At 37.1% G+C, this 19,647-nt stretch overlaps 2 protein-coding genes and 1 non-coding gene across 4 annotated transcripts; all 3 read right to left on the reverse strand.

Annotated features, from left to right (window-relative positions):
- Positions 1 to 676: 676 nt before the first annotated feature.
- On the reverse strand, positions 677 to 14,687 carry LOC135626417 (uncharacterized). Of its 2 annotated transcripts, XM_065131673.1 has the most exons (11): positions 14,400 to 14,687; positions 14,083 to 14,317; positions 13,820 to 13,967; positions 13,398 to 13,502; positions 9,595 to 9,752; positions 9,187 to 9,349; positions 7,095 to 7,231; positions 5,805 to 6,492; positions 3,445 to 3,557; positions 2,378 to 2,633; positions 677 to 1,122 (listed from the first exon to the last, which is right to left on the reverse strand). In XM_065131673.1, the coding sequence occupies exons 1-11, from the start codon at positions 14,605 to 14,607 to the stop codon at positions 820 to 822; spliced, it is 2,514 nt and encodes an 837-aa protein (XP_064987745.1). In that variant the 5' UTR covers positions 14,608 to 14,687; the 3' UTR covers positions 677 to 819. The 2 variants fall into 2 exon arrangements, with proteins under 2 accessions (XP_064987745.1, XP_064987746.1); XM_065131674.1 differs by lacking the exon at positions 14,400 to 14,687 and having other exon boundaries at positions 13,820 to 13,978; positions 14,083 to 14,221.
- Positions 14,688 to 15,623: 936 nt separating this feature from the next.
- LOC135626418 (BTB/POZ domain-containing protein At1g21780-like) lies at positions 15,624 to 19,248 on the reverse strand. Its single transcript, XM_065131675.1, has 4 exons — positions 18,960 to 19,248; positions 18,734 to 18,879; positions 16,663 to 16,778; positions 15,624 to 16,497 (listed from the first exon to the last, which is right to left on the reverse strand). Exons 1-4 carry the CDS (start codon positions 19,091 to 19,093, stop codon positions 15,895 to 15,897), a joined length of 999 nt encoding a protein of 332 aa, XP_064987747.1. The 5' UTR covers positions 19,094 to 19,248; the 3' UTR covers positions 15,624 to 15,894.
- Positions 19,249 to 19,363: 115 nt separating this feature from the next.
- TRNAQ-UUG (transfer RNA glutamine (anticodon UUG)) lies at positions 19,364 to 19,435 on the reverse strand. The gene has a single exon. It is a non-coding gene; the product is annotated as a tRNA-Gln (tRNA).
- Between the last annotated feature and the right edge of the window lie 212 nt (positions 19,436 to 19,647).

Consider the following 19,647-nt stretch of genomic DNA (forward strand, 5'->3'; position numbering starts at 1 on the left):
TTGTTGCTTTCAAACGGAGAGAGAGAGACCGACCTATGTCAAGTAGCATCAAGAGTCTTCTTAGGATGTTTTTTATTTTCCTATTCCTATTTTAGTTGGGAATTCTATTAACATGTGATAGATAGGTCGAGAGACTATGACCCAGAGTTAATTCTGTGGACCAGAGCCAAACATCAAGTATTATCTCCTATCGATGCAGGTGTCAATGTGAATTCTAAAACGGAGTCAAATCTATTCGTTCTCCTACAAGAAAACTTAAGGTAGTAAATCTCAATAATGTATAAAATGAAAATTTTTGATTCAACACATTGTGTTGATGCACTGAAAGTTTATGATTAAAAAGAATATCTTGAATAAAAAAATTCGAAAAATCTAAACTTGTGCTGATCAAGGAGACAATGTGAAGAAACCGAGGAAGAAATAGATGTCATTCAAAGTTCTAAATCTCAACCTGATATCAGTTTCTGCAACTCATCAATATACTGACTTATACCATCTGATATCATTGAATAAACTATGTAAAAAAGTTAAAAATAAATGACATTTCGTACCAATATTGAATTATATGTTTCAATACCGAATTTAAACTTGAATTATACCCACTGCATGAGGATGTTGCACGTTAATATCCCATGGAAATAGAACCAACTTATCCTCATTCTACTGGGAAGGGACAAAAAAAAATATGATTCTATACATCTTTAAAAATTGAAGAGTTGCATGCATTTACAGAATAAAGTTTGCACATCCTTAATGAATGCCTGTTAATTATAATATACACACAAGGGTATTTCATTTTACATTTCATGTATCTGTATGCTATGACTTCGCTGCACTCCCATTTCCTAATATTCTCCCAGACTTTATGCGATCTGGATCGGTTGTGTTGACTCCTTCCGTGACGGTTTCAGGGCTCTCGTATGGTAATACTACCACAGGGGCAGCATGGATGCCTGCCCACCGTTCCCTTAGAAAGCTCACAAATTTCATCACCATTTCCCTTCGGAATTGTAGCTCACGAGTGAAAAGATCAAAGATAATGAAAGCAAGAATATACTTGAAAGGAATCACAAGGAGACTGATTGCGGAACCAAGTAGCACGACGGCAACTTCAAATGTTACCTGCAAGAAACCCAAATAGATCCATTAATGTCAAAATTTAGTTTTTGTAGCAATCACTAAGCAGATATGTGTTAGAAATATATTAAGAATCTTATCAATTTTAAGGTTCAAAAATGGAAAATTTGCTTAAGGTAACATGCAATTAGTTCATTCAGCTGGGCGTGAAAGGTGGAGTTTTCTACACATTAGAAACAAATCAAATTTGCTGATCAAATGCTTGAGAAGTATCAAGAAATCTACTCCATTTTAGGTTTCAAAGATGAAATTTTGTTCAAGGTATTATGCAGATGGTAGCTAGTTCAGTTGTATTTAAGATGCATAGGAGTATTCTAAAGACTCGAATCACATATAAGATGCTGAAATCCATCAGCAGTATCTGTTATGAAACATAGATTTCTGATCATCCACAGGGCAGTCCATCTAGTGCTGTAACCTATAAGTTGGATATACTCATGGGATGTCACTCAGGCAAATTTATCTACCATTTCCTGTTGCCTTCTTTTATTGGACCATTAAGATTTCTTCCTGACATTGGTACACTTGTTGGTGTTCATCTCTGTTGTGGTACTCGATTGGTGGTATGAGATGAGCTTGCTCTGAAACTTCATGTTGATTTTGAAATATTTAATGTCTTGCCAGAAAGAAAAAGCAGGATTTACATGCTTTAAGAGTGAAATAGCTGGAAAATATAAACTAGGGCAAAATGAATGCACATAATGAAAAAATGCGGTGGTGCTAAGTATTAAAGCATAAAATTTAGTCAACATTGTCTGCAGCAATTACTTGATTACATACTCAGCAAAGTGCACTTGAAAGGGTTTTTGAGGTGAAAAATTGGTTCCCTCAAATAACTTATGGAGCAAGGAACAAACAAACATTTTAAACTGCATTAGAAATTCTATCATGTGTTTGATGACCTAGTGTTAGCATATGGATTAACAATGAAGAAATTTAAATTTAAGAATACAAATATGATGTGTCCTAAAAGAAAATACCAAAATTGATACCAAACACATCATATATACAACTGCATTTTTCTTAATTGACTATGCTCTTCATTGATATGTTATATGAGTGGCAGTTAAATAGGAAGTTTTCAATGGTAGATAATACACAAATTACTGAACTAGCTTGAATTTTGTAGTACCAGAACCCAATTTAGAATTAAATCGATAAACATGTCTAGTGCAAGAAGAATACTGTAGAGCTTCTTCAAATCACATTAGGAAAAATAATGAAAGCTGCCTTAGCATACCTCAGGTTGAACTGATAGCATAATAGTTCTAATCTTCAAGAGAATAACATTTATGTTCTGAAGATAATTCTCCACGTATGCCATGGCCTCTTTAAGAGCAATAATCTTCTGGATTGTGTTTGAGGGTGGTTGATCACGTATTACAACTCTACCAAAAAACCTCCCCAAACGACCTTGTTCTTTGAGACCCTTCAGTAATAGCATGGTGGTAGCCATAACTATTAGTGTTGCTGGGAGTACATATGAGAGTAGATTTCTGAAAGGAAGGACAACAGAAGTGGTCATTAGAGTAGTTTTTTGAAAGGAAGGGCAACAGACATGGCCAAGCAATCAGACATTGTAAACTTCTTCCCAAACATATTAGTGAATCATATAACAGGAAATAATTCAAAATATACCTTGAATTGTGCCAGTAAATGTTGATATAATTTTTAAAAAGAAACAAGTTGAAACATTTCTTAGAGTGGAATTACTTACAATCTTTATTAACATTAATTAATCAATGGCAACAAAAAAAAGCCAAAGAAAAAGAAACAAACAAACTGCATTCTTCTCAACATATTGTGTATGCTACAGTGCACAAATCATGTGATTAAAACACGACAGGAGGGCAAGCTTTGGCATCAGATAAGGTCGCTATTTTACGATATGAATGCTAATGTTCAATTCATAGAAGTAGCTTCCCTGCCTGAGAGGTAAGCTTGGACATGTTCAACTTCCCTAGATCTGGCATTGATCGGATCCTGCACTAGACCACCATTTAGGGAAGGACAGAAATATCAGAGTGCAAAAAGATCAAGATGCTGACAAAAGCATTCACAAAGAAAAAAGTAATAGAAATTGAAAGCATATAGATGATTTGCCCAAACTTTTTGCTGTAGGAATTTACAGGTAAACTATACTAAAGACAATTAAAATGCCTATGCATAGGAAGGCATGTTCAGAGACAGCCTGGGCTTGCACTCAAGCAGAACTTGTTTTTTTGGTGATCCTATCAGTAAACATTCAGCAGCAAAAACAACATATATTTCCAAGCATTCAGAATAAATGAAACTGACAACGCTTACGTGAAAATGATGGTATAGGCAAAAACAAGGAAAGATATAGTCACACGTGGCTTCTCCCAACGCCTAAGTTTGTCAAATTTCTGGGCAACGACTACCAAAGGAAGCATTAGCTCCTGAGGATCCAGAAAAATGGAACAAGTTATTCAACTAAAAGAAGCATACAACATAGGAAATAAGTGACATATTTTAACTTCAACAAAGTTGTTGTAGTCAGCTTAACAATTTATTTCCCATGTTATTGGAGTATGATGATAACAGAGAATGGAAGAGAAAACACAACTGAATGACAATTGACAGAAGCAACAAATAAACCATAAGAGGAAACATCAGGTATGTAATACTTTATCAACATGGTTAACCTCAAGTAGGCATTGGTGAGAAAAATGGTGGGTGCAGATACATGGAAGTGATGCTCTGCAAGAAAATGTCATGGAAGTGGGTGTATCAATTGGTCACTGAGGTTCTGGACAACTTCTCACAGTAGTGCCCTAGGATCATAAGTAGAAGTTTCTGAAAAATTGAAATGTATGAGAGTTACACAATATGGTTAACCTCAAGTATGTAATACTTTATCAACATGGTTATCAACATGGTTAACCTCAAGTAGGCATTGGTGAGAAAAATGGTGGGTGCAGATACATGGAAGTGATACTCTGCAAGAAAATGTCATGGAAGTGGGTGTATCAATTGGTCACTGAGGTTCTGGACAACTTTATCAACATAGTTATCAACGGGAAACATCAGGTATGTAATCCTTTATCAACATGGTTAACCTCAAGTAGGCATTGGTGAGAAAAATGGTGGGTGCAGATACATGGAAGTGATACTCTGCAAGAAAATGTCATGGAAGTGGGTGTATCAATTGGTCACTGAGGTTCTGGACAACTTCTCACAGTAGTGCCCTAGGATCATAAGTAGAAGTTTCTGAAAAATTGAAATGTATGAGAGTTACACAATATGCATCTTTAATGAACTGGCAAAACTGGCTAGATTTTAATATACTCCAAAGTCAATAATACCCTTGTTCTTTAAATCAAATTAAATTAAATTAGCAGTATTTAAATAATATCACCATTAACGAGTACAATTTCAGCACTAAGTAAAAAGGAGAGGAGGCTACAAAGAAGAGGGAGGTGGTGGCAAAGAAGAAGAGGTAGGTAGGAGGAGGTGCTGGATGATGAGAGGAGGTAGTGGCAGTGATGGAGGAAGATGAGGAGGCAGCGATAAAGGATGAATAGGAGAGGAGTGCCACCAATAGGTCAAGGACGGCGAGCAGCATACGAGATGCAAGTCCACATGCATAGGGTTAAAAAGAATAGAAAAAGGGCTTACCACCTGGTCCAGGCCTGGACCACCTAGAATTAGGATGGTTTGTATGTCGGTTTAGGTCTGGACCAGTAAATACTGGCCAGCATGTACCAGTCCAGATGAAATTGCATTCACTGATCACCATTAGTTAACAAATTGAGTAATCAGCCTGAACGGTCTCCCATGGATGTCTTGTTCTCATGCACAAGAGGAGGAGAAGAGTAGAAATAAGAAAAAAAAAAAAAAGAGGAGGAAAGGAGAAAGGGAAGGGAAAAAAAGAAGAAGAGGGGTAGGGGTGGTGGTTTGGGGGGGCGGTGGAGGGGGAGGAGAGAGACAGATAAGGAAGGAGAAGAAAAAGAGCATGGAGTATAGGAAGGAAGAAGGGAAAAGAGATGAGGAGAAAAGAAGAAGAAAGGAGAAAAATTTAAAAATTAAAAAATTAAAAATAGTTTTTATAGATATATTTAATAAGCAAGTGGTCTGACCAAGTAACCCAGTGGTCCAACCAGTAACAGAGTGACCCAAAGCTTGGTTGTCACGACAATTCTAAAAATTATGTTTATTACTAACAGGACATAATACTAACTAGCCAAGTTATGTAATCTCAACTAGCTTACATGGTTCATCTACCAATGTTAACTGTGATTAGACTAAAGAACTTTGGAGAAAATAAAAGAAACTACAAGATTGTAAAATAAATTGAAAAAGCAAAACAAATGTGAATGATATGTAATGTATGCTACTTTAATATGCAGTATTTACTTGGGCATCAATCAAGATTTGGAGATAATACTTGTTAGATACGAGCTACTAGATGAAATTAAGTATTTTAAAATACATTACTACAGAATCTCTTAATGTATTTGGTACATCTTCAGGATAAGATGAAATTCTGATCGTCACATAAATTATACATGCTCACTTAAGTTTCTCCATGCCCGTAATTTTGCAACATAGCATATAGTGCATGATAAAAGTTTAGCCAGCACAGTATGCAGCAAGTGGTCTATCAATAACACCACTAAGGAGTTTGTGGAGTGAGAAACTAATACCTTGAAAAGATCAATATTGCTTGGGATTCCTTTAATCATAGCAGCATCAATTGTTGCTTGAGTCTTCTCCACTATTCGGCTCTTCTCTTTGCATGTCAATGCTGCCCTTTCTACGAGACTCAAATCAGCTACAACTAGGTTTTTAGCCAATACAATCCCATGTTTAACCAAAGAATTCTTCCAGAAGGTGACTGATGAGCTAGATGACCAACTTGGAGATTTCATCCACTTCCGCAAGTACACACTACCATCTATGTCAATCAAGTGAACATTGCTACCAGAAAGGTCTTCAACAGATTTCATCCGCTGAACTGGTAGATTATTTGTATGCTTAAATTTTGTTACAAGTGGCCCACCCCAAAAACTTACAGCTAAAGTTTGGAAAACAACATCACCATAAGGTATATTCCGTAAATATGAGAATTGAACCAGTTTAGCTGGATCCTCTGACAATTTCCTAATGAACTGAAGGCATTGTAGCCTTGCAATATTGTTTGCTGCACTTCTAATAGCTCTTCTCTTTCCTTTATGAGCACCATATACATCATGGATTGATGGATCATCATCATCTGGTCCATATTCACGTAGAAACTCATATAACGAAATAATCTCACGTATAAAAGCATGCCAAACATCTCGTCTCATTTCACCACCAAAATCAACAAATTCCAGGATCCAAGTTTCAGAGCTGATCAATAACAGGGAGTGTCAGATCCACAAAAATATCTGGTACTTGTACAATAATGCAATTACTGTATATTACAGGATCCATTTAAAAAATAAGAACAAATTGGAATATCATAAATTACAAGCTCTCAAATGAATCTTGAATAAATGTGATACGCAACAGCTCCCAAAGGGTGGGAAATATCCACATGGACCACCCCCTAACCTTCTCATTTCTAATGAGGAAAAGAATTACTATAAACAAGGAAAACTATAGCACAACCTCTAAGGAATCAAGCCAATGATTCACTGTAGAAACAAAGATTTAGTTATATGATAATTGAGAATTGTGAAAATCATATTATTGATTATGTTCATTCATATTCATTATCATCCACACCAGAACCAGACTTCAATGCAAAACTAACACAAATATCTATACTACATTCCTCAACTTACAGGATCTTGCATATTCATGCAGTATAAGTCTCTGCACCATTTTCAACTCATAAAGTGCGGTCTTATGCTTATGATTACCTTAATGTATGATCCATATACAGTTGCATATGAGATGCTTGGTGGATAAAGAATTAAAGATGCATAAGCATAGAAAAGCATACTCACTTCAAACCGGAAGAAACAGATACAGCAGAATCAAAAAGTTTGGATGCAAATGGTCCAACTTTTGTTTTCTCAATCCGTGAACCATGACATGTGAGATCCAGTCTCACTGACTTTTTAGTACCTGTCAGTCCAATGGCCTGCCAATATCAATGCAATGGGGAAAACAGTTGGGCTAATATCTTTATAGGAAATTAACTGGATGAAATGACAAGTGAGAAAATAACATTATGTATGCTAACGTTAAGGTTGTTAAATTCAAGATATCTGAGCTATTAGATGTTTGATGAATAAAAAGACTACTGGGGTACACAAGGCTTGCACAATCAAAAGAGTTGAAATAAGAAACTGCACCTCAATTGTAGTTTATACATAAAAGTTTATCTTAACTTGTAAGGAAAACTTGGTTACTACATGCAGCCTAATGTCACCCATGTAAGCATTGAGGAGTCTGGCATATAAGATAAATGCTTCAGCAATTCTTGATCTAAATCGTGTATTGGAAATTGGAACCACCTACAATCCTTAATCAGCAAGAGTTCCAAATTTCCAACAAAGCCCCCTTCTCGATATGAAGCATACATATTGAGTAGACATGCTTCATCCTGCTTATCCTTGCAGCTGTCAAGGACCAGCTACCCACTGAGCAGTTAACCACTTGAGAACCGTCAGGGAGGAGGCCAATGGCAGGTAAAAGCTCTTCTATTTCTATCTTTCTTTACTTTCTTATTTTTACTGGAGATGCACCTTTGATGGTATTTTATATTTCTATGTTTTTGTTCAAAATCGATAGAAATGCTAGATATAACCACAGAGCGCTTCTTAGCCTTTTGTTGGTGTTGGATCATTTTTTTGTTTAATTGTCCTGCCCAGACCATGTGTCTGCACAATAGTAACAATAAATAGTGGTAACCGTATATGATGATTCTTACTCCATGTTACTTATCTAAGCAGAAATCAAAGGCATAATCATCATTAGGAGTATTGGTTTATTTATCCAAATTGTGCTAATGAATTTCATAGTTATGATCTTTTCTAATAATGATTAGCAGTAAGTTCATCGATGGCAACAGAAACACTGGATTATGAACACTTGGACAATTTTTCATAATTACCGAAGTTATTTAAAAGAAGCACTCTGAACCATAGCCAAGCATATTACAACATCAATATAATAGTGATATAACAGGAAAATAGCTCATTAATCACAGTAAATTAAGAATAAGTCATTAGACAGAAATGGATGAGATAACGTAACAGCAATTACCATTGGAAAAGAAGATAGAGAACAATATTTAGAAAAATTGATCCATTAGTAAGGATCAACATGGAGAGAAAGCAGAAAATCAACAGATATTACGATCACAAACAGATTTAAATATTGGCATACTCAGTATAATTAAGTCAGAAAACTAAATGTTCCTATAAGATCTAGCATAAAGTTTGCTGTGGATTAAAGCAGAGCCTTTTGGTCAAACTTCACATTCGCAACAGAGCTTCACCTTCTGATCATGCTTGTCATGTATATGATGCATGCTATCTTCTATATGTAGGCAAATAATGCTGTTCCCCATTATCCAAAAAATAAATCATGTATTTAGTTAATGGTGATATTAAAGGAATACATAGAGTTCCATAATGTTATGACTTGCCCTTAGGGTATGAGATGAGGCATCAAAACTTAGTGATTTTTATTTAAGAAGGAAACTATAGACTTTTTTTTTTATCTTTTTGTGTTTTATCCCTGTGAGAATTCACCTTTCTAGTTCACAAAGTTGATGTCATGCCACACCAAATTACAGTAATATATTATCAAATGGACATATGCTACAAGCTTAAGTTATTTCCTTCTCCTTAGTTGTATGTTTAATTACCTGTATATAAATCATAACACACATACTTAAGAGTTGAATCTTTTCACAAGCTTTTATTATGGTAATAAAATCCAAAGATACAGCAGCATGATGCAATTTCACACAAGCTTTCCAATGAAGAAAAAAAAAACAGGATCAGCACAGGAAAACCTTCAGGCAGGAGAGGCAGAGAAAGAATGTATTGAATTGATGAATTCATCAAGACATAATAGCTGTTTTACCTCAAAATATAACGCTTTATTTGTCAAAGTCAAATTTCCAGGCCATGCAATGTTATTCTCCCATTTTAAGACAGGCCGCTTCCTGCTTGAACCTATGCATAGAAGTTGCTCATATGGCAACACGAAATCTCCATTTTCATATGATTGTCTTCCCTGATGTACCCTATACCAAAAACAAGTTGTGAGCAAGTTTTCAAACAAGAAAGAATTGCAAATGTATGAACCCCAATTTCAGATCAAGTGAAACATGAAGATAAAAGGATATAAGTTTCAACCAGCAATGAGAACAATTAATTGTCTACTTCATAAACATTCATTGCAAAGAATAATAAACATCTAAAGAAAACAAGGGACAAAGCATGTAGTCGTAAACAAATGTAAAGCACAAATAACTGGGGCCAAACTTACTTCAGAAGTTCGGCAAGGTATGTAGTCCACAAGCTCAAAGAAATCCCTTGTTCATCTCCAGCCAGAGCCTTAAAGAGAGAATGTGCTGTTGATACATCAGACACACCTGCAACAGCTGGAGCTATTCGAACAAAAGCATCTTCTCCAACTAATTGGCCCTATTTAAAAATTACCAATCTTTAGAGAGAAGATTGATTCTTGACTTGAAAATATTTCAGCTGAACAAATTTTCATGTCTAAATTTACAGTAGACCAAGTTAAAATTTCAACTTGCTAAACATCCATCCAAAATTTCCTCATATATAATCCAGTAGCCCCAATGGTCATGCATGAATTATCCACAGATCTGTCTTTTGCAAGTTTCCTATCATAAATAAATTTTAGCATGAACAATATATAAGACTAATTATATTAGCATGACTAATAATATATTGTTTCTTATCATCCCATAGCTGGATTTCTAGCCAATTCATTGTGTTGGCAATCTGCTGGAAGGGAGGGGTAACATGGACAAGGATGGACCAGAATAGAAAGTGCCACTGTCAACGGCTTACACATGTACGCATCATACACATGTATGCATCATGGGAGAAGACGACAAGGATGGGAAAACTTATTGTATGCCGATGAATCATTGAACTTGTCATTTCTGCAGACACTATTGTTGTTGCTGCCTCTGGATGTGATGGCTTTGGGGAAGAAAAGATAGAGGAAGAGGAAGAAAGAGAGGGAACAAAAAAGGAGAGGACAGAGAAGCAAGGCTGCTGGTAAGTAATCCATGGCTTGCCCAAGCACCTTGCAAAACCTCTGAGTGAGGCATTTCGATGAAGCATCGTCGAGACATCAAGTGCCTTGGACGAGTGCCCCAGTGAAGATAAGTCAGGGTTCGTGCCTGGTTTGATTGAGCCAGTAAGTTGGTTCAATAGAACCAACTAATGTGCCCTAACTCAAAACTTGTCCCCCCCCTCCCCCTCTCCACCCACCCCCAAGCGCACGCGCACGATGCAGTTTGTCTTCGAAGTGAAACCCTACATCCGCCGCCGTCACCTTTGTTCGTAGCTCCATCCGACACCGCTGCCTTAGTCTGTAGTTTCATTTGCCACTGCCACCTTCATCTGTTGCCGCCTCATTTGTCCGCAGCTTCCTCCGCTGCCCTCTCCTTCCCCACCTTCTTTTATAGTCACTGGTTAGACCTCTTCTCAGTTCTCTTTTTAGAACTATTTAGCATCATATTGATCCACTCTTTAGAACTATTTAGCATTGGTTAGAAATCTTTTAGCATAGGTTTCCATCAATTAAACTTGTTTAGCATATTTATGTTTAGCCACATATATCACATTAATATAAATACATTGCATAGATAATTTAGTACTTTGTATAATTTCAATTTGATGTAGCATTTTTATCTTATGATCATATTTATCAATTGTAATATATATTTTTAAAATTTTAATATTTTGGAGTGTCTCGCTTCGCTTGAGCAGGTGCCTAGGCACACACCTAGCGCTTTTATAAACATTGCAATCCTGTGACATACGCAAAGAGAGGGATTTCTTATCCAGGGTTCTAGAGAATAAAAAAACAACAAATTTGTACACAATTTTCTAAATAAACTTATTGCAAAAGTATCATAAAAATGCTGATAATCTAGTTGATATTCCAGCATACACACAAACTTTTAGCAAAACTCAGCTCAAGCTATATCCCAGCATACACTGAATGACAAGCATGAAAATAGAAATTTTTTCCACAAGATAATTCAGAAAGAAAGATCAGTTGAGAACAATGTATTAAATAAGAATGTGTTGAATAAGTATTTTATTATAAATGAACGATGCATTAAATAAGTATTTTACTACGTTTATAATTAACTCTACCATATCTAACCTTTCATCTTTCTTTACAAGTTTCTGCTCTTTGTTTTGGCCAATCCCAATCCTATGAATTAAATGTAAGAAAATTGTAAAAACTCAAATCTAATTACTAGTTAAAAAATTTGCATGATTTCCTTGAGTGTGATACCATCCTGAAGACCTAAAGGAAAAGGTTACAAAATATACATGCATCCTTTTCTATCAAATTTCATTTCGGCCGCAAAATTGAAAATGAATTGTATTGAAGGACATACAAAGGAATATACAGTTTGTGAACTGAAGCGAGGAATCCGGCCTTTGTTAAGAAGGATGGATCATTCAGCCCTTTATTGTATAAGCAAACATCAGACCAAACATTTGAATTAATAAATTAAAAGCAATATAGAGTACATTAAAAAAGGACTTCTCTGTTGCCTTGGTCATTTTTAAATATGGCTTGCTACATCATGAATAGGGTTCTAATAAGACCGTCCCTATCAAAAACTCCCTATGAATTATGGAATAACAAAAAACTAAATGTTTCCTATTTTAAAGTTTTCGGTTGTAAATGCTTTATTTTGAATGAAAGGGATGCCTTAGGAAAATTTTATGCTAAATCCGATGAAGGCATCTTTCTTGGTTACTCTTCCGTTTCTAAGGCTTTTCGGGTTTTTAACAAAAGAACCTTAGTAATAAAAGAATCTATTCATGTAGTTTTTAATGAAATTTCTGATTTAAAGAAAAATGATTTTGATGATGATCTTGGTTTTGATAATTTGAATTTAAATGAACCCCCTCCTCAAAATAGCAACTTGGATGCACCTTCTTCCGAAATTTCCTTACCCAAGGAATGGAAGTATATAGATGCTCATCCAAAGGAGCTAATTATAGGAGATATATCAAAAGGGGTTCAAACCCGTTCTTCTTTCAAGAATTTTTGTGCTAACACCGCCTTCCTTTCTCAAATCGAACCTAAATGCATTAACGAGGCCTTAAAAGATTATTTTTGGGTTATTGCAATGCAAGAGGAATTGAATCAATTTGAGAGGAATAAAGTATGGAAGCTTGTTCCTAGATCTAGTGACCATTTAGTCATTGGTACTAAATGGGTCTTTAGAAACAAGCAAGATGAAAATGGTATTGTGGTTAGAAACAAGGCTAGATTAGTGGTCAAAGATTTCAACCAAGAAGAAGGTATCGACTACGAAGAAACCTTCGCTCCTGTGGCAAGATTAGAAGCCATTAGGATGCTCCTTGCCTATGCTAGTAGTAATAATTTTAAACTATTTCAAATGGATGTCGAAAGTGCCTTCTTGAATGGTTTTATTTCCGAAGAAGTATATGTCGAACAACCTCCCGGATTTGAAAATTCTCTTCTTCCTAATCATGTATTCAAATTGACTAAGGCTCTCTATGGCTTGAAACAAGCTCCTAGAGCTTGGTATGAAAGGCTTAGTTCCTTTCTTATTTTAAATAATTTTACCAAAGGCAAGGATGATACTACATTGTTTATCAGACGGCAAAACTACTTCATTCATCTTATGAACAGCAGACCTTATAGTAAGTAATTCTTGTTTTGATTTTTCAAATGGACTTGTTTAAGGCCAAAATTAGTATTCATGAAAGTGTTAGGCTAATCAAATGTGAAAACATACAGGATTGAGGAAGAATTTAGTTAGATAATTTTAAGTTAAAGAAGCAATACAACAATGTTGACCATTAGAAATTTAGGTGATATAACAAAGAAGCAAAGTAATAATATATGATGATCCTCCATTTCCACAGGTAGGACTTTCTTACGGTTAAATAATAAAAGAGTTGTTTCTTGCTACTAAGGAAGCAGGTTTTGAGCAAGTCTACTGGTGCTCAGATGCTGCAATTACCCAGCATTTTGCATGTCAGAAAGATTTAAAGAAATGATTTAAACATGCAGTAGTTGACAAAACAAACCTGAAAAGAAGAAGTATCCTGCAAAAATTGTGATCCGCCATCCCTGGTATATGGCTGCTCCCAAGCGAGCATAGTCACAAAAATAAGCCTCTGAAATGCATGCTCCTGCAGTTCACCAATCAAGATTTGAAAAGTAACTAACATGAATAATAGACACAAAGTTGGATAACAGCTAAAAAACTGTTGCCAGAAACATTAGAGAACTCCTGAAATGGTGATTAATGTCAACCAATGCCTTCAAAAAGAAGCTGGTTCTGTTTCGGTAGGAAAATGACCATTTATAAATATTAGCCAGTTCAGTCTGGGCATTAGACTAATAAGCTACTATAAACTATTAAAGGGAACGGTAAAGCTTAAGAAAAGAAGTCGATTTTAATTCACCCAATCATTCCAAGGAGGGAGAGGACTATATACCCACAGACCTTTAAGCTAGGGTGGATATCAGAGCTGTCTCTCGAGAGGTACCTAAAGCAGCAATACTCCACCAGGCTCCTAGCATCAGTCCGAATGGTCTCCGGGGCGAGCGCTTCAAATATCTTCTGCATCTTCCGCCCCGTCAGACCGTTCATCCTGTACCAAACCTTGCACAAATCAGAGCATAATTCAGCGATGAGACCTAAAAACCACCACCACCAGGACACCACATCAACATCTTGAAAGATCAAGCTGAAGGCTTCCGGCTCACCTAGCGAATTGTTCGATGGAGACGACGGCGGCGAACGAAAGAAAGCCGTTCGTCGTCCTCCGATCCACTGTCATCTCAGAGGCCACGAAGACCTCCTCCTCGACGGCCATGTTCTCCAGCTCCCGCGCGGTGGCAGGCTTCCGCCCCTGCCCGGGCTTCACGATGGGCGTCGCTACCTCGGTGAGCAGCGTCCGCGCTTTGAGAAGCCACGATCGGAGCCTATCCTGCACCGCATCTATCAAGAAGCAAACCGAAAGAACAGATCAGCAAACCCGAAACGAAGCGTCGACTTTAGGGTTCCGAAGAGGACCACGTACTTGGATCGAGATCGGTGAGCTTCCACCGGTCGCCGCCACCGGAACGGAGGACAATCACAAGCGGGCGGCGGCGGCGGCGGCGGCGGCGAGAGTGGAGGAGGTTCAACGAGCAGCCATCGGAGGGGAGCAGGAGCCGAGGAACGGGGCGGAGCGGAGGAGAGCGAGAGGGCAGCGGCGGCGGCGGAAGGACGGAGAACTGGCGGAGCATGCTTCGGCGATGCTGGGGTTGGTTGCGAAGCCGCTGAACACAATTTACGATAAGGAGAGATCGGAGTCGACGGAGACCGATCCCGTGCTCGAGGAATTAATATTTATTTTTTATGTTTAATTATTTAAAGATTAAATTGATACAGTTTACACGTGCTTAAAATAGGGAAATAAAAAATATGTATGTCTTTTTTTTTGTTTTAGACCTTAAATAGGACTTTAAATATATAACTTGCGGTATTAGAGACTAATGGTTTATAACTTTCTTCAAATTATTTTTTTTTTCTTTTTTTTTTTGTAAATGAGACAGTCAGGATAATATGATTTCACTAATAAAATCATTAATATCATATATTATATCTTTACAAATTCATAAATTTATTAATGAGATCGTTTGTTAACTCACGAGTAGAGCTCATTTATAGTTGATATATCTATGAAACGAATCATCTAATTATTTTATAATTTATAAATATACTTATAAATTATGATATATGTGGTTTTTAATAATTAAATTGCTGTAAAATTAAAATAATTTTTTAACTATGGTTTAAACTTATGTTTATTTCTTTTTGATTGCCGAATGATCTTCAAGGTATTGTATGAAATATGTAGCAAAGATGTATAAGACAAGAGTTTTGATATATTTTTGGATATAATGAATGTTACACAGAATAGAGCAGAGTAGGAAAAGAGAAAGTTTTATATTTTTGACAGTTTCTCAAGATAATTCTGAATGATTCCAGAATAATTTCATAAAAGAATATCACTCCCAGGAGATTTTCCCTGAGTTCATCATTTGCTTAAACCAGGTTCCCAACATTCAATATGGAATGTGGGGTTTTAACTCCTACTAGCAAGGCATATGTACTCAAACCATACAGCATATGATAACACATGCTGTCCTCATTCCACATGATTGATTTCCATTTGCATTAACCCACAACCAAGAGAAATCCCTCCAGTTATAATGATCACATTTTACCAATTAACATTCTGTAATTAACAATGCCATGCTTAGCGAACAATAATAACAATATTCTCACAAAGAATCAGAATTCATTACAACGAAAAGGACAATTAACACATACAAAGCACCACGACCCAGTTACATGGTAACCACCATCGCAAACCATGCAAGGAAAAGCATATATGAATTTACAAAACCACCTATTGGACAATAAAAAAACATACTTTAAATGACTTTAGAAAAAACCTCTACCATAGCAAGGCGATATCAGAGTCCTGGAAAATTCCAAAGAGTTGACGATCTCACCACGACATGTTATTAAGGCTTCCAAACTGTCAGGACTTCTTGGAACACCTCCAAAAGCAGCTCTCTATCAGCATGGCGAAAGAAGTTATTCATTTCATCCCTCACATCATATATCTTACCAAAATCAAACAAGTACATCAAACACCCTTTTTTTAGTTCGTTGAGTTGATACAGCCATGCTTCATGGAGCCTTTCAAGGACATTGCTGGAATTGATGTCCGCCAGAAGACTTTCCTCACAGCAGTCCTTGAGGTCAGCAATATCATACTTGTTCGCTGCACCAAGCAATGCAAGGCGATGCTTCCAGAAGTCTTCCTGTTTAATTGTCCCATATATGTAACCAAGAAGAGCTGAGCATGAATCTAGTGACATGTCCTCTATCTTGATTGTGGAGGACTCCTTTTCCTTGAGATCGTGCAGGAACATGCTTTCGAAAACGGGAGAGCTTGAAGCAAGCACAGCCTTGTGGGCCTTCAGCACACCATCAGATGTTTTGATAGTAACATCTGCATGAATACCATCTTCAAGCATACGAGAGAGGCATCGCAAAGTGCTTTTGCTTGAAAGAGACTGCAACATCCCTTCATTAGGCCATATTGAACAAGCTTCACCACCCTGTAATTGGAAATAAATCTACTGTTTAAGAAAAAATTTTTAGTTCAATTCTCACAAAGTTTTCATGTAAGTGTCCTTTTGTTCTCCAAAAATATAAAAGAAAATATATAATCACAGCTGATAAAGGTTCAAAAACCCACAAAATCTGCAACTCAGAACACTTACATCCAGGGGATGTATCTTCAAGTCCAGAAACTCTACATCAATTGTAAAACGCCCAAGAAAGTTAGAATCAATGGCCCAAGCAAAATCTTCACTGCTCCGGATCAGCTTCTCATTAACTACATTCAAGTTAATCAGTCAGTGGATGTTGAAAGATGCAAAACCAGGAAAACAACCCTAATTTTGTTACATGTACAAAGCAGAAGATTTTACAAAAGAAAATTATAACTAAAAATGTAACATAAACTAACCTGAAAAACAGGTCCAGACCATGGTTCATCCTCATGTACAGGGTCTACCCCTAGTATATTCCATTCAGCAAATGTTTCAGACACTTAGTCTGCTTGATTTTTTTTTTGTGGCAAACGATTAATTGGCATAGTTATTTATATCAAATGGTTCAACCATGTATCTAGCAAAAGCCTGTCTGGATCACATGCAAAATTCAATTACAGGCCGCTTGACCTTCTTTCTAAAGTTTTGCAGAGGTGGCAAACAAATCCAAGGTGGAAATGGCAACTTCATAACAGCGAAGATCATAAAGTTAGCTTCCTCCTCTCTCTCTCCATTTATTTTGTCACACTTTAATGCCTATGTCTGCACAATGGTGGGGAATAATGTACAAACATACTGGCCATTCACAGGCCAGCAGAAGGTGTGTCATTGGAATGACAACCCTCAGTCCAAACATAAGGTACATGAGATAAATCGCCTGATCAAGGGATTAGAACAAGCAGGGTGGAAATGGATTCTAGACGTAGTGACCATGAAATTGAATTTGACAAAACAATTTGATATTGGTAAGAACGGATCCTACAGATTGTTTGTGTATGAGTACTACTTTGTAACGTATAGCAAAAGCTGTGTCCTAATTTCTCTTTCCATATGATCCATCAATACATTTATTTCCCATTTCTAATTATGAATCATGTCATTTGTACATTAATATGTGGAAGGACTTTAAGGTCCTTAGTCTCTTTACATGAGGGCCTGGCCAGAATTATTGGCTTTTGCCAACATAGTGAATATAGATATTTGAATATAATAGATATTATGATTCGCATTTAGCCTCACAATGAAAGCACAGCCCAGAACCTCATTACTGCAAGTTTTGAATGATTACCTGTAGGATTTTGTGTGTTGTATCAGTATTCAAAATCCTTTTATGTACTCGATGAAGTAAACTCAGATCCCACAACTCCAAGAGGAACACAATTTTAAAAAAAAGGATAAAGAGGTGAGCCAGGAATAGACAGAGGAAAGGGAGAAGCAAAGAAAGAAAGCAACAGAGGCAAGCTTCTTTATCTATTCCTTCTGTCTGTAATTTTCTTTAACATGGTTGCCTGAAGTGGAAATCTGTCACAGAAATGATTCTCTTACAGCCAGCTCAAGGTTGCTTGTAGAGAAGGCTTGTAGAGCAGGCCCTGAGAGCTGACTGGAGAAACTTTTCCTAAAAGTTAAAGACTGTTGTATATCCCCTTGTTTTATCCAAGAACCACAAGAACCCCCAAAAATCAGATGAAAGCTTCACCTACCTGGGTTCAGATACCCTTGTTCGCTAAAACGAGAGTGTCCAATCTTTCCATTAAACTCCATCCAGGCTAATCAATCTTGCTCTCGCCTTTTTCCCATGTCCCTCAACAAAAAAAAAATCACATGTTTGTTCCAAGAAGCCGTTAAGTTGAGATGAAAGCTTCATCTATTTGGATTCAGATCTGGAGATCAGTCTGAAGTGTTCATGGGCTTAAGGTCAACCTTCTTTGCTAAGATAAGAATGTCCAATCCTTGGAACAAAGTCCAACCAAGCTAATTAATCTCGCACTCGCCTCTTTTCCATGTCCTCAACCTAAAAACTCACATCTTTAATGGCGTGACCTCACCTTTTCCGCGCCGAAATTTTAATTTGCACAACCAAAGGCAAAGGAATCAACCAATTTACACCTAGATTAAGAATTTACCTGCATCAGTCCTAAAAATTCCACCTTTAACAAGTAATTACGCCTAGTCCAAGAAATCCAACGATCTAAGACCAAAAGACAAGGCAATTAAAGATCCTCGAGAGAGGTGGGAATACCAGGGGAGATACAGGGGCGGCGACCAGGCGCAGGGCTGGAGACACGGAGCACGAATTTGGCGACGGGTGGCTGCTCCTTGGAGACGCGGGATGGCTCCGGGAATAACCGGATGTGCACGTACCGATTCTTCTCGACGGATAAGTACCTGAATCCCCAACATGAATGCAAGAAAGAGAGGATGTTGAATCGAGAAAGCAGAGGAGAGGGGTCGAGGGAGAAGCGAACCAGTTCCAGATGCCGATCTTGAAAGCGTCGGAGCGGCGATAGGTGCAGGGCCCGAAGCTCTCGATCTTCCACTGCGCCAACCTTGAGATGGTTTCCACCTTGGAGTCGCTCGCGCTCCTCTCTCCGCCGCTCATCTCCACTGCTTTGCCTGCCCAGCGTCGGCTGGTCGGTGACGCGTCAACTCTTAGCGCAACACAACACAATTTGGAGTGGTAGTCATAATATGTCTCCCAAAGCAATTGCTGCTATATGAAGGAACGGATCATATCACCTTCCATCTTTTATAGATGAAATGTTTCCGTGATCAAATTGGAAATATGTGTACTAAGCATTAGGCATATGTATCTTATAATACATTAATTGCTGCTACAAAGAAAAGGATCATGAAATTAGCTTAGAAAAAAAGGTCCCACCGGGATTCGAACCCAGGTCGCCAGATTCAAAGTCTGGAGTGCTAACCACTACACCATGGAACCCAATTATGTCTTTCATTTTACAAAATTATATATATAATTAATATTAAAAGAAAAGGTTACAACGAAGGCAGATTAAACCCAACAAAAAATATTCGAGTACAATTCCGACGAAATATGGATATTTTAAGGAAATTCAACCCACGATTATTCCTAAACGAATATTAAAAATCATACTAAATTAAAGTTATGTTCAAAAAAAATATTAGGAAGAA

The sequence above is a fragment of the Musa acuminata genome, chromosome BXJ2-11 (assembly GCF_036884655.1).
Source record: "Musa acuminata AAA Group cultivar baxijiao chromosome BXJ2-11, Cavendish_Baxijiao_AAA, whole genome shotgun sequence".
Lineage (NCBI taxonomy): Eukaryota > Viridiplantae > Streptophyta > Magnoliopsida > Zingiberales > Musaceae > Musa > Musa acuminata.

Coding starts and splice junctions, on each gene's coding strand:
- LOC135626418 (XM_065131675.1), bottom strand. CDS start 19,093: ATGAGCGGCGGAGAGAGGAGCGCGAGCGACTCCAAGGTGGAAACCATC. Junction 18,880..18,959: donor AAGATCGGCATCTGGAACTG/GTTCGCTTCTCC, acceptor TTGGGGATTCAG/GTACTTATCCGTCGAGAAGA. Junction 16,779..18,733: donor CCGCCCCTGTATCTCCCCTG/GTATTCCCACCT, acceptor ACTTGAATGTAG/TTAATGAGAAGCTGATCCGG.
- LOC135626417 (XM_065131673.1), bottom strand. CDS start 14,607: ATGCTCCGCCAGTTCTCCGTCCTTCCGCCGCCGCCGCTGCCCTCTCGC. Junction 13,968..14,082: donor TCCATCGAACAATTCGCTAG/GTGAGCCGGAAG, acceptor GGTTTGGTACAG/GATGAACGGTCTGACGGGGC. Junction 3,558..5,804: donor GCAATATTGATCTTTTCAAG/GTATTAGTTTCT, acceptor CTGGATCCTCAG/GAGCTAATGCTTCCTTTGGT.